Genomic DNA, 13,351 nt, shown 5'->3' with positions numbered 1-13,351 from the left:
AATTTTCTACATTAGAATAGATTTTATAAATTTTTTTTTTCTATTTAGTTTTACCAACAGACTGCAGTTTCTTCCCTGCCAAAATGACATCATTTTCCACCTCTGCCCAGTGTTCAACATCTGACAGTGCTTGCAGGATCTCTCCTGGACAAATCAATCAGGTAAATCATTTTGGGTATTCCTAGTTTTTTTTTTTTTTTTTTTTTTTTTTTTTTTTTTTTTTTTTAAGTTTAACTGTCTCATGACTGTAATCCCAGCACTTTGAGAAGTCGAGGCAGAAAGCTCACTTGAAGCCAGGTGTTTGAGACCAGCCTTGGCAACATAATGAGACCTGTGTCTCTACAAAACATTTCTTTTTTTTAAATTTTTTTTTTATTTTTGAGACGGAGTCTCGCTCTGTCGCCCAGGCTGGAGTGCAGTGGCGCGATCTCGGCTCACTGCAAGCTCCGCCTCCCGGGTTCACGCCATTCTCCTGCCTCAGCCTCCCGAGTAGCTGGGACTACATGCGCCCACAACCGCGCCCGGCTAATTTTTTGTATTTTTAGTAGAGACGGGGTTTCACCGTGGTCTTGATCTCCTGACCTTGTGATCCGCCCGCCTCGGCCTCCCAAAGTGCTGGGATTACAGGCGTGAGCCACCGCGCCCGGCCTCTACAAAACATTTCTAAAAGAAAAAATTAGCTAGGTGCAGTGGGGTGTGCCTTTAGTTCTAGCTACTTGGGAGGCTGAGACGGGATGATCACTTGAGCCCAGGAGTTTGAAGCTGCAGTGAATTATGATCACAACCACTGCACCCAGGCTGGGCAAGAGAGTGAGACCTTGTCTCTTTTTTTAAAAAAGTAGGGGAGGTGGGGGTTGTGCTGGGTGAGGTGGCTCATGCCTATAATCCCAGCACTTTGGGAGGCGGAGGTAGGCAGGTCTCTTGAGCCCAGGGGTTTGAGACCAGCCAGGGAAACATGGTGAAACCACCTCTCTACCAAAAAAAACAAAAATTACCCAGGTGTGGTGGCATGTACCTGTAGTCCCAGCTACTCTGGAGGCTGAAGTGGGAGGATCAGTTGAGTCTGGGAGGTTGAGGCTGCAGTGACCTGTGATCACACCACTGTACTCCAGCCAAGGCAACAGAGCAAGACCTTGCCTCAAAAAACAAAAGCGGGGGGACCTATTTAAAGAGGGTCTCTTGTTCCATAGTTTCAGAAACCTACTTGAAATGTAAATAGCACATTTATTTTATGTTTATATCAGGTACGACCAAAACTGCCACTTTTGAAGATTTTGCATGCAGCAGGTGCGCAAGGTGAAATGTTCACTGTTAAAGAGGTAAGCCATCAAATAAAATTATCTTTTTTTTTTTTTTTTTTTTTTTTTTTTTGAGATGGGAGTCTCGCTCTGTTGCCCAGGCTGGAGTGCAGTGGTGCGATCTCGGCTCACTGCAAGCTCCGCCTCCTGGGTTCACGCCGTTCTCCTTCCTCAGCCTCCTGAGTACTGGGATTACAGGCACCTGCCACCACGCCCGGCTAATTTTTTGTATTTTTAGTCGAGACTGGGTTTCACCATGTTAGCCAGGATGGTCTCGATCTCCTGACCTCGTGATCTACCCGCCTCAGCCTCCCAAAGTGCTGGGATTACAAGCATGAGCCACCTCGCCCAGCCAGATTCTCCATTTTAAGAACATTTGAGAAATAGCAGCCAGTGAATATGTAGTTTTGAAATCAGGCCTAAGAAAGGAAGTTCTTCTCCTGAGGTATCAGAGGGGCAACTTTTACTCTGTTTTAAAGACTGTTAAGTTGAACATCATATTTCCTTTCTTTTGAAGTGTGTTATAAGATAAACATAAGATGAACCATTAATTCATTGATCGTAGAATTAAAATGTAGAGCAAGTAAAGATTAAAAAGACACCGGGCCTGGCACCATGGCTTACGCCTGTAATCCCAGTATTTTGGGAGGCTGAGGTGGATGGATTGCGTGAACCCAGGATTTTGAGACCAGCCTGGGCAACATGATGAAACCCCGTCTCTTAAAAAAAAAAAAAAAAAAAAAAAAAAAAAAATTGGGTGGGCTTGGTGGTCTGCTTGTTTAGTCCCAGCAGCTACTTGGGAGACTGAGGAGGGAGGATCGCTTGAACCCGGAAGGTGAAGGTTGCAATGAGATGCACTCCAGCTTGGTTGATAGAATGAGAGACTCTGTCTCAAAAAAAAAAAAAAAAAAAAAGACACTGTCTGATTTACAGGCTATATTTTGAGGCAGGAATTAAATGAAGTCGTTTTCATTATAAATGTATCAGATGTGGTGGCTCACACCTGTAATCCCAGCACTTTGCAAGGCCAAGGTGGGCGGATCACCTGAGGTTAGGAGTTCGAGACCAGCTGACCAACATGGAGAAACCCTGTCTCTACTAAAAATACAAAAGTAGCCGGGCATGGTTGTAATCCCAGCTACTCGGGAGGCTGAAGCAGGAGAATTGCTCGAACCTGGGAGGCGGAGGTTGTGGTGTGCCGAGATTGCGCCATTCAATTCCATCCTGGGCAACAGGAGCGAAACGCTGTCTCAAAAAAAAAAAAAGTGTCAGACACTCTTCTGAGCACTGTGAGTTATTTTTTTTTTTTTTTTTTTTTTTTTTTTTTTTTTTTTGAGGCGGAGTCTCGCTCTGTCGCCCAGGCTGGAGTGCAGTGGCGCGATCTCGGCTCACTGCAAGCTCCGCCTCCTGGGTTCACGCCATTCTCCTGCCTCAGCCTCCGAGTAGCTGGGACTACAGGCGCCCGCCACCACGCCCGGCTAGTTTTTTGTATTTTTAGTAGAGACGGGGTTTCACCATGTTAGCCAGGATGGTCTCGATCTCCTGACCTCGTGATCCACCCGCCTCGGCCTCCCAAAGTGCTGGGATTACAGGCTTGAGCCACCGCGCCCGGCCTCACTGTGAGTTATTTTAAACACGCGTTTAGATAACTTATTTAGCTTCTGAAGTTTTTTAAAAAACAAATTGTATTCTTTAAGTGGAAAAGACTCAGTATTAAGATGTTAATCTATTGGAACTGCTTTCATTTGGTGGGGTAGATATCTAACCCTTCCTAAAGAGAAGAAACAAAATTATCAAGCTTTTTTTTTTTTTTTTTTCAAACTTAAAACCTTCACACCTATCAACACTGCCAGACTCCAAAACCATACACTTCTCAAGGCAACAAATCTGGAGGCATATCTGATTTTTTAGAATACCTGTATCACTTTTACGATTTTTTTTTTTTCTTTTTTTTTTTTTTGAGACGGAGTCTCGCTCTGTCGCCCAGGCTGGAGTGCAGTGGCCAGATCTCAGCTCACTGCAAGCTCCGCCTCCCGAGTTCACACCATTCTCCTGCCTCAGCCTCCCAAGTAGCTGGGACTACAGGCGCCCGCCACCTCGCCCGGCTAGTTTTTTGTACTTTTCAGTAGAGACGGGGTTTCACCGTATTAACCAGGATGGTCTCGATCTCCTGACCTCGTGATTCGCCCGTCTCGGCCTCCCAAAGTGCTGGGATTACAGGCTTGAGCCACCGCGCCCGGCCCACTTTTACGATTTTAAATTAAGCTTATCATTTTGGAGTATATCTCTGAAAATTTTGACACATAAAACCTTTTTTTCCCCAAACTTATTAAAGTCTGGATTTTTTTTTTTTTTTTTTTTTTTTTTTTTTTTTTTTTTTTTTAGTTTTATGCTTTTATTGAAGCTTACAATTTCACTGAACTTTTGGCCCAAAATGAAAAAAATGCAAATTAAAAAAAGTTTTGGCAGGGAGAAGTGACCACTGTCCCCTGGAGATCGAAGCCGAGCAGAGCATGGCAGGCAAGTGAGGGGTCCCAGCTGTGGAGGCAGCAACCTGGCCGCCTGGCCAGAGAGGCTTAGGGAGCAGATTTGTCTGAGCAGGGCCAGCCCCAGGCAGCTAGAAGTTAACACCCAAGGATTTATGGGTGTGGTGGAATCCAAGCCACTGGTCCCATGGGCAGATCTCTCTCATGCTTGGTCAGATTCCACTTTGGAGAAAATGGGCTCATGTGACAGGATGGCCTGGTGAGGGAACACAGGTGCTAATGGTAACAGGCCGATGAACACTCACCACTGGCATCAGGGTGGAGCTCAGCTGACTGGACACTAACTCCATTACAAGGACCAGAATCTCCTGCTCCTGGTGCCAGGCTGTGCCTCTCAACTGCTCATGGCCATCAGGACATTCAGCTTTCATCCTCTCCTCCATCAGGCCCCTACCTGTGTGACCTCAGCCCTGGTCCTCACTCTTTGGTGGCTATGATAAAGGACTCTCAATCCTGTTTTGGAACAGTGTTACATCAAGCAAGGGAGATGTTCTTCTAAGAGGGACAGGGAAAGGAGAGAGAGGTCCATGTACTTCTCTCACTCTAGGAAGCCAGGAAAGGTCCCTGGTGTACTCCATTCTCCACAGATGGGTTGAGTCATAGCGTCCGAGAAGCTGTCATGGTGACGACGTCCTCGAAGCTGAGCCAAATGTTGCCTCGTACAGCTGTGTCCTTCTCTCGGAAGGCCTCTGTCAGCACCTGCAGCTGGGTGCACACCTGGATGAAGCGATAAAGCTGCCTGACAGGATTGGCAGAGCGTGGGCAGTATACGGAGACCAGTAGCTGGGTGAACTGCGAGCTCAGGTTGTAGCACATATGGGACAGAGCTTGCTGCAGCTCTGTGTAGCTAATGAAGCCTGAGTGGTCCCTGTCATAACTGCTGGAAGAGGTGCTTCCACTGCTGGATGAATTTCCATGGGGCTGAGAAGCCGTAGACATTGATGTGACCTGATTAGGTCTTGTCAAGCATGTTTATCATCATGAGGCAGATCTCATCATTGAACAAGGATCAGTTGCAGTTGATCAGAGCCTGCTTCACCTCCTTCATGGAGATAAAGCCACTGTGATCAGAGTCCATCGACTGGAACCAGGAGTAGGCCTCATCCATATTGGGAGGGGAGCCACCCTGTCCATAAGGCCTGGGCTGCTGGGCACTGTAGGAATTTGGAGGTGGCTGACCATAGGGGCCCCTGGAGCTGCACCGTCATATGGTCCTCCTGGAGTTCCAGAGGGGAACATCCCAAGATTGAAGTGTGCATAGGGCCCTCTACCAGCTGGTGGTCCTTAAGGCCCTCCAGGGGCAGGACCCCCATAACCACCATCAGGGGGTAGCACGCTGCCATACTGCTGTCCACTATTGAGGGGTTCAGGGTAGTAGCTACCCGGAGGAGTTCCTGGCACTTGTCCTGCATCTCCAGGGCAGCCCTGCTCATACAGATAGCTGGCCATGGCGATTCTAACATCACACGCAGGCAAGGGGTAAAGTCTGGATTTTTATATCATTATAGTGGTTATGATGAATTATGCCATCTCCTTCATTTAGCATGGCAGAGTTTGCCTGAGTTTACACAATGAGCTTTGTGTTATGAACCTTGACTCTATCTATTTCATAAAGGGAATTTCCTGATTTTTATTAATTATTTTTTTTGAGCCAGGGTCTTACTATATCACGCAGGCTGGAGTGCAGTGGTGGTATCTCAGCTCACTGCAACCTCTGCTTCCCAGGTTCAAGTGATCCTACTGCCTCAGCCTTCCTAGTAGCTGGGACTATAGGCGTGCCTCACTACACCTGGCTAAGTTTTGTGTTTTTTGTGTTTTTTGTTTTGCCATGTTGCCCAGGCTGGTATCAAACTCCTGGGTTCAAGCAATTTGCCCGCCTTGGCCTCCCAAAGTGCTGGGATTACAGGTATGAACCACTTCATCCAGCTGACTAAATTTTTATTTGATAAACACTTGGATTTTATGTTTTGTTCACTTACAGTGCTGATGACTCTTATTAAACATTGTGCTTCATTTGCCAAAAAAATTATTACGTGAACACACATCAAAAGCCTAAAGTCGTTGTTTATGTGCCCTGGACTGGGAAAATATTTTTATACTCCAGGCAAATTACTTCTAGTAGTAGACTTCTTTATTCGGACATCTGAGAAAATTTTTAAGAGGATACTAGGTAAATTCACTGTTTTTTCTCATTGTCAGATCAGTTCATTTCTGTGCTTAAAAGTCTTAGTCTGTTAATTGTCAGAAAGACAGTGAGTAGGTGGACCTAGTAGTTGGGAGTGGCTTTCCTGTTGTAGGACCCCTTACACAAACATTGACAGTCTTGTAAATATGTTATTTCTTTCTCTAGCAAACTAACTTACCTTACCTCCTCTAATGAATTTGTGTTTTTGGCAGCAGCTGGACAGATCACAACATGGTATTTTATTCCACGCAGGTCATGCACTATTTAGGTCAGTACATAATGGTGAAGCAGCTTTATGATCAGCAGGAGCAGCATATGGTATATTGTGGTGGAGATCTTTTGGGAGAACTTCTGGGACGTCAGAGCTTCTCCGTGAAAGACCCAAGGTAAACAGAGTGAGGGTTTGCGTATCTTTTTGGGTGCTTTTACCTAGCCACTTAATTTCTATGGGTTATTAATATTTATTGCTTTATTCAACAAATATATAAGGGCCTATGTATGTTAGGTAGCCTATGAGGCACTGAGAATACGGTAATGAGCAACACACAGTCTGATTTCTTGGAGTATACAGAGTAGTGAGTCAGTAGATGCTCTTGCCCATCTTAGTCAAATAATCACACTAATTCATAGTAAACCTACTCTATGGTAAGTGCTACAGAAAAGAGATACATGAAGCAGGTAGTGGGTGGGATTTAGAGTGTTAGAGGTCAAGAAAGTGTTCTTTTGAGCAAGTGAAATTTGAGCCAAAAGCTGAACGATAATTAGGAAGTTGATCAGAGGGGGTTAGTTGAAAGAGAGTTTGAGGTTGATTGAACACCATGTGTAAAGGCCTGGGTAGGAGGAAGCTTGATGTTACTAGGTTAGAATTTTGTGAAATAATTGTTGGAGAGAGAGGAGTGAGCAGATGAGAGAGATGTAGAATTGCTGGGCAGTTGGGGGTTGATGATGAGCCTAGTCAGAATCACAATAGGGCTAACCTGACCTGTTACTTTTCTCCAGCTGCATGGGGTGTAAGTTATTAGCTTATACAGTCAAAAGCTAATTAGTAATTTAGAAGCTCTCTTTCTCTGTATTTTTGATGACTGTTGCTTCTGAGCTCATTCTGTCTTACACTAAGACTTCCCTTAGCTGGGTGCGGTGGCTCACACCTGTAATTCCAGCACTTTGGGAGGCCAAGGTGGGTGGATCACCTGAGGTCAGGAGTTTGAGACCAGCCTGGCCAACATAGTGAAACCCTGTCTCTTACTAAAAATACAAAAAATTAGCTGGGCTTGGTGGTGGGCTCCTGTAATCCTAGCAAGTAGGGAGGCTGAGGCAGGAGAATCACTTGAATCTGGGAGGCAGAGATTGCAGTGAGCCGAGATCGTGCCATTGCACTCCAGCCTGGGCAATAGGAGCAAAACTCCATCTCCAAAAAAAAAAACAACAACAAAAAACTCCCCTCCACCCCCACTCTGCAATTAAAATGTGAAACTTAACTCCTGGAAGGAAGGAATAGTTTCCAAAAGAGATTTCCCCACTTGGATTACTGTTAGCTAATGAAATAAAATGTAAATTAATCAGTTTTTTAATGGGGGCAGAGTAACACGGAGGCCTGGGCATTAACATCTTAATATTTAAATAATTAAACACTGTTCTGGGAAAAAGATTCTGCCTCTATGCCTTACAGAGAGAGTTGAGAGATAACATCAGAAATACGTTTAATATTTAACAGCAAACCACTGATATCTTCATAGTGACATTTGGGGTTGTTAATTTTTTATCTTCTCTCTTTAACAGCCCTCTCTATGATATGCTAAGAAAGAATCTTGTCACTTTAGCCACTGCTACTACAGGTATGTCACATCATATTTCTTCAGTCTGTATCACAGCTTTGATACAGGGGGCAAATGATGGGAAAGCAAAGAAGATGAAGGTGGAAATAGAATGCTATCTTTGGCATGACTGGGAGAAATACATACTACCTGTCACACAGAATGTTATGTTATTAACTTTTCACTGAAAAATCAAACAGAGTAGAAGGATTCCCACTTTCTAGACGTATTGTTAACATTTTGTCATATTGCTTCATCTAGACACACTTTTAAAAATCTCTAGCAGATAAGGACTTTTTTTTTCAAACATTGAATATCATTATTACACAAAACACATTTAACATGTAATTCCATAATCCTATTTCGTAGCTAGTTTATGTATCATTTCCCCCAGTTATCTCAAAAATACCTTGTATTTTTGTCTTACCTGAATTAAGATCCAAAGTCCACACATTGCCTTTGGTTGATATGTCTCATAAGTGTCTTTAATCTATAAAACTTTCCTTTTGTTTTCATGTCATTTACTTGTTGAAGAAATGGGTCATTTGTTCTGTAGAATTTCCCACGTTCTAGAGTTGGCAGATTGTATCCTTGTGATTTTGTTTAATGTGTTTCTTTACCCCCCTCTATTTTTGGTAAACTAGTAATGCTTGAATAAATTCAAGTTTAAATTTTTTGCCAAGAAAGCTTTATAGGTGGTGCTTTATACTTCTGTTTAATCACGTCAGAGTCATGTAAGGTCTGCCTGTCTCTCTTTTAGTCAGTCATGTTAACAATCTGTGGGCTCAGGTGTTATCAGTCTGATCCATCTGTTATACAGGTCACTCAAGAACCTTTTACCTAATGGCTTTAGCCATCTCTTATCTGAATGCCAATTTGTCTAACTCTTTGCTTGATTCTAGACCTTCTAAATACTGCTCTTAGAGTTTATTCTATTAGGTATGTATAGGAAACTGGCTGTACTGGAGTCTGGAGTCTCCAAAATGGTGGTCTGTAAGAGATAGGTAAATAAACTGGACAGACTGTAGCCATTTCCAAATAATGAAACTTTTTTCCTTTCCGCTACTACATAAAGCCCTTTTGTGAGCTTCATATTAGATTTTAGGTAACATTGCCCTTTGAGGAAAGCCCAAGTTAGTAATCTTTTTAGATTGACCATCTTTTTTTCTTCTGAAACGGGTCTCTGGTTGCCCAGGCTGGAGTGCAGTGGCAATATCTCAGCTCACTGCAGCCTGGACCTCTCAGGCTCACGTGGTTCTCCCACCTCAGCCTCCCGAGCAGCTGGGATTATAGGCACGTGCCACCACGCCTGGCTAATTTTTTGTAGTTTTAGTAGAGACAGGGTTTTGCTGTGTTGCTCAGGCTGATCTCGAGCTCCTGGACTCAAGCAATCCACCCACTTTGGCCTCCCAGAATCCTGGGATTATAGGTGTGAACCACTGCACTTGTCCAAGATTGACTGTCTTTTGATAGTTTATTGAAATAAGTAGGTTGAGAAGAATCCATGCCTTTTTATCTTTTTCTTTCTTTCTTTTCTTTCTTCTTTTTTTTTTTTTTATTTTTTATTTTTTTAATGCAGGGAGACTTGCTGTGTCGCTCAGGCTGGAATGCAGTGGTGCAATCATAGTTCACTGCAGCCTCTACCTCCTGGGCTTAAGTCATCTTCCTGTCTCAGCCTCCCAAATAGCTAGGACTATAGGTGCATGGCACTGCACTGCACCTGGCTAATTTTTTTTTTTTTTTTTTTTTTTTTTATGTAGAAATGGGGTCTTGCTATGTTGCCCAGACTGGTCTTGAACTCCTGGCCTCAAGTGATTCTTCCACTTCGGCCTCCCAAGGTGGTGGGATTACAGGCATGAGCCACCACGCCCACACCTAAATCAATTCCTAATAAAGATTTATTCTTTAAAGGCAGAGAAAGAGACGTTGCTGTCATACTGAAATATGATTTTGAAGTTACTGAATTTTGAAGCCTGTTAGTCTCATTGAGTCATTTGCCCACTTTATATAGCTGTAAATTTGAGAGTGAAGATCCTGCAAATGATATGGCAGCTTTATTGAAATTCAGTCACTTGTGAAATAGCATGGCTTTCTTGGGATAGTCACTAAAGGTTTGAAATACATGGAGGATTTTATAATTGCTGATCTACTTTTTCAGTAAAATTTGTTTTCGGATTCATCTGTTCTCTGAATATAATTCTCCCTTTTTTCCTCTCGTTTCCTTTCTTGTACTTTCTCTGCAGAGTTTAACATGCCATATAAAGAATATTTTGTTGTTGGTTTTGTTTTGTTTGAGACAGGATCTCTCTGTTGCTCAGACTAGAGTGCAGTGGCAAGATCTCGGCTCACTGCAGCCTGTGCCTCTGTGGCGCAAGCAATCCTCCCACCTCAGCCTCCCCAGTAGCTGGGACTACAGGAGTATGCCACCACACATGGCTAGTTTTTTTGTATATTTTTTTGTAAGTACAGGTTTTCCCCTTGTTGCCTAGGCTGGTCTTGAACTCCAGGACTCAAGCGATACCCCTTCTTCGGCCTCCCAAAGTGTTGGGATGACAGGCGTGAGCCACCATGCCTGGCCCATTTTTATTCTTTAACTTATCGTTTTGAAAATATTTCAGATTTAATAAAGTTGCGAAAGTATTGCATAGAGTTTCCCTATACCCTTTATCCAGAGTCCCCAGATGGTAACATCTTACATGATAATAGTGTGATGATCAAAACCAGAAAATTGCCCCAAGTAATTCTGATTGGTTATCTGTTCTTACTTGCAGTTGCTATGGTGCTTGTGGATGGCCATCTCTGTTGATTTTTATGATTTCGGTTGCTTGTGTTTTATTTGAAAGGACAAATGAGAGAAATGCTTTTCATGTAATCTATTTTATACCTTTGCAGATGGGTTAGACTTTTCATTTTGATCAAGAAGATGACATTGTTTAAAATGGTAGTCCTTTTTTTTTTTTTTTGAGACGGAGTCTTGCTCTGTCTCCCAGGCTGGAGTGCAGTGGCATGATCTCGGCCTGCAGCCTCTGCCTCCCAGGTTCACGCCGTTCACCTGCCTCAGCCTCCTGAGTAGCTGGGACTACAGGCGCCCGCCACCAGGCCTGGCTAATTTTTTGTATTTTTAGTAGAGACTGGGTTTCACCGTGTTAGCCAGGATGGTCTCGATCTCCTAACCTTGGACCTCGTGATCCGCCAGCCTCAGCCTCCCAAAGTACTGGAATTACAGGCGTGAACCACTGCGCCTAGCCTGAAATGGTAGTTCTTTCTAAATCATTTCTCTAAATTTTCCCATGTATACAAATGAAATAAATATGATGAACTTTGTGTGTGTTTATTAATTTTTGAGACTGAGTCTTGCTTTGTGGACCAGGCTGGAGTGCAGTGGTGTGATCTCAGCTCACTGCAGCCTCTGCCTCCTGGGTTCAAGTGATTCTCCTGCCTCAGCCTCCTGAGTAGCTGGGATTACAGGTGCACACCACCACGCCGGGCTAATTTTTGTGATTTTAGTAGAGATGAGGTTTCACCAGCCTGGTGGGTTACCCAGAGTGGTCTCAAACTCCTGCGCTCAAGCGATCCACACACCTCGACCTCCCAAAGTTCTGGGATTACAGGTGTGAGCCACCACACCCGGCCGGTTTTAAAACTTCTTTTTTATATTGTGGTTTCCCCAGATAATTTATTTTTGCTTATAACTGTTTTAACCTTAGTAAGGCTTTATAAATATAAATGACAGTAATAGGATTGCTTTATTAAATAATTGCTCCTGGCCGCATGCGGTGGCTCACGCCTGTAATCCCAGCACTTTGGGAGGCTGAGGTGGGTGGATCACAAAGTCAGGAGTTTGAGACCAGCCTGGCCAAGATGGTGAAACCCTGTCTCTACTAAAAATATAAAAATGAGCACCTATAAGCCTAGCTACTTGGGAGGCACAGGCAGGAGAATCGCTTGAACCAGAGAGGTGGAGATTGTAGTAAGCTGAGATTGTGCCACTGCTCTCCAGCCAGGGTGACAGAGCAAGACTCGGTCTCAAACAAACAAACAAAAAAATTGCTCCATCTGCATTATATGTTAATCGAACTTTGCTTTGAAGATCACTGTGGTCAGAAAATGCCATTTCTCAAACTTTTCATTGTCTCCATTTGTCTACAAAAATGTTTCTGGAAATAATGTTTTTTATAATTAGAATTTTGAAAATGTTTGCTTTTTCAGTAGAACTGCATTGACAGATAAGTTGTAGGATCTGTATCCTTCCTCTAGAAGTCTTTATTGGATGGTGATGATATTTTCCATATTTTATCTCTGAATCTGGTAGTGGTTGGTGAACCTGACCCACAGTAGACTTATTTTGGGTGTATCTCATTTACATAGCCTCAAATAATGAATAGTCCAGATTATTAAATTGTTTGCAGCTTGATCTTTTCCTGTAGCCAAGTTTTTGTCTTTTGTTCTACTTGAAAAATTTCTTCGTAAGTCCTTGGAATACATCTCTCTTTTAGATTAATGTAATATCTAAGAATTTCTCTCTACTGGGTTGTTTTCCTTGCTTCTTTTTATTGGCCTTGAAAAAAACTTTATTTGCTGCTGCTTCTTAGGAAATGTTTATAGTAACTGGGAAAAATAAGATGATGAAAAAAATTAATTTATATACGCGTGATGGTGATGGGAATTTCAACCATAAAATTATCCTTGACACTTCGAATGTCGCTTTAGATGAAGATCCTTTTGTTTTATGAAGCAAACGGGGAAAAATCCAGATTTTAAGATCTCATAACCCTGTATGACTTAACACTTGAAAATCAAAATTAAATTTAAAAAGCCACACGCTTTTTTGCTGTTGTTTATGAGTTAGGTGAATTCGGTAATATAGGAAGAGATGACAAAAATAGTCTCCATTGTGTCCTGCTTGGAGCCAATTTTCATATAAAAATTTAAAAGCTTGATATGGAAGAACATTTTTAGCTATTTTTCACTTTTTTTTTTCCCAATTATATTTTGGTAATATATTTTGGATATGGCCTGTCTTGGTCTTTGTCATTTTTATCAATTTTGATTTTTCCCTTGCAAATGAGAGCTTTTTCCAGCCAACATGGAGAAGTACATTTCTAGGGACTAAACCTGGCTCCCGGGTTGTTTGCTGAGGTCCTTTTTGTGTGGAAAGAATGGTTATTACCAGGGAAGGTTTTCCTTTTGTTTTACTTGCTATCCAGATGCTGCTCAGACTCTCGCTCTCGCACAGGATCACAGTATGGATATTCCAAGTCAAGACCAACTGAAGGTAAAATCACCACACGGTGACTTCTTTTGTTGTACAGAGTGGCCCCTTCTCTGTACCTATGGATCTTGGACTCCCAAGACCTTTCCCTGAATATGGTAAGAATTTAATAAGAAAGGTTCTTGGGAGTTCACAGACCAGGGACAGAGTGAACCTTCTCTGTTCTGCCCATAACAGAGTTCCAGTCTCTGAACCTTTCTTTGGGATGTAGCACTTCTGATCTTCAGTTCTTCCAG

At 42.9% G+C, this 13,351-nt stretch overlaps 1 protein-coding gene and 1 pseudogene across 5 annotated transcripts in view; one reads left to right on the top strand and one right to left on the bottom strand.

The window, feature by feature from the left end:
- MDM4 (MDM4 regulator of p53) overlaps nucleotides 1-13,351 on the top strand; it is a 55,745-nt gene that overhangs the window by 21,853 nt on the left and 20,541 nt on the right. For 4 of the 5 annotated variants that reach the window (XM_050763767.1, XM_050763777.1, XM_050763765.1 and 1 more), the window contains exons 2-6: nucleotides 49-161; nucleotides 1,245-1,319; nucleotides 6,282-6,415; nucleotides 7,809-7,864; nucleotides 13,051-13,118. In XM_050763767.1, coding sequence (XP_050619724.1) covers nucleotides 84-161; nucleotides 1,245-1,319; nucleotides 6,282-6,415; nucleotides 7,809-7,864; nucleotides 13,051-13,118 — 411 coding nt within the window. In that variant the 5' untranslated portion in view covers nucleotides 49-83. The remainder of the gene's footprint in view (nucleotides 1-48; nucleotides 162-1,244; nucleotides 1,320-6,281; nucleotides 6,416-7,808; nucleotides 7,865-13,050; nucleotides 13,119-13,351) is intronic. The other variant, XM_050763787.1, reaches the window with a different exon arrangement.
- Nucleotides 4,442-5,293, bottom strand: LOC126939206 (peflin-like; annotated as a pseudogene).

The sequence above is a fragment of the Macaca thibetana genome, chromosome 1 (assembly GCF_024542745.1).
Source record: "Macaca thibetana thibetana isolate TM-01 chromosome 1, ASM2454274v1, whole genome shotgun sequence".
Taxonomy (NCBI): Eukaryota; Metazoa; Chordata; class Mammalia; order Primates; family Cercopithecidae; genus Macaca; species Macaca thibetana.
Note: the sequence above shows the minus strand (reverse complement) of the source record. Positions and strands in the feature narration are given on the sequence as shown.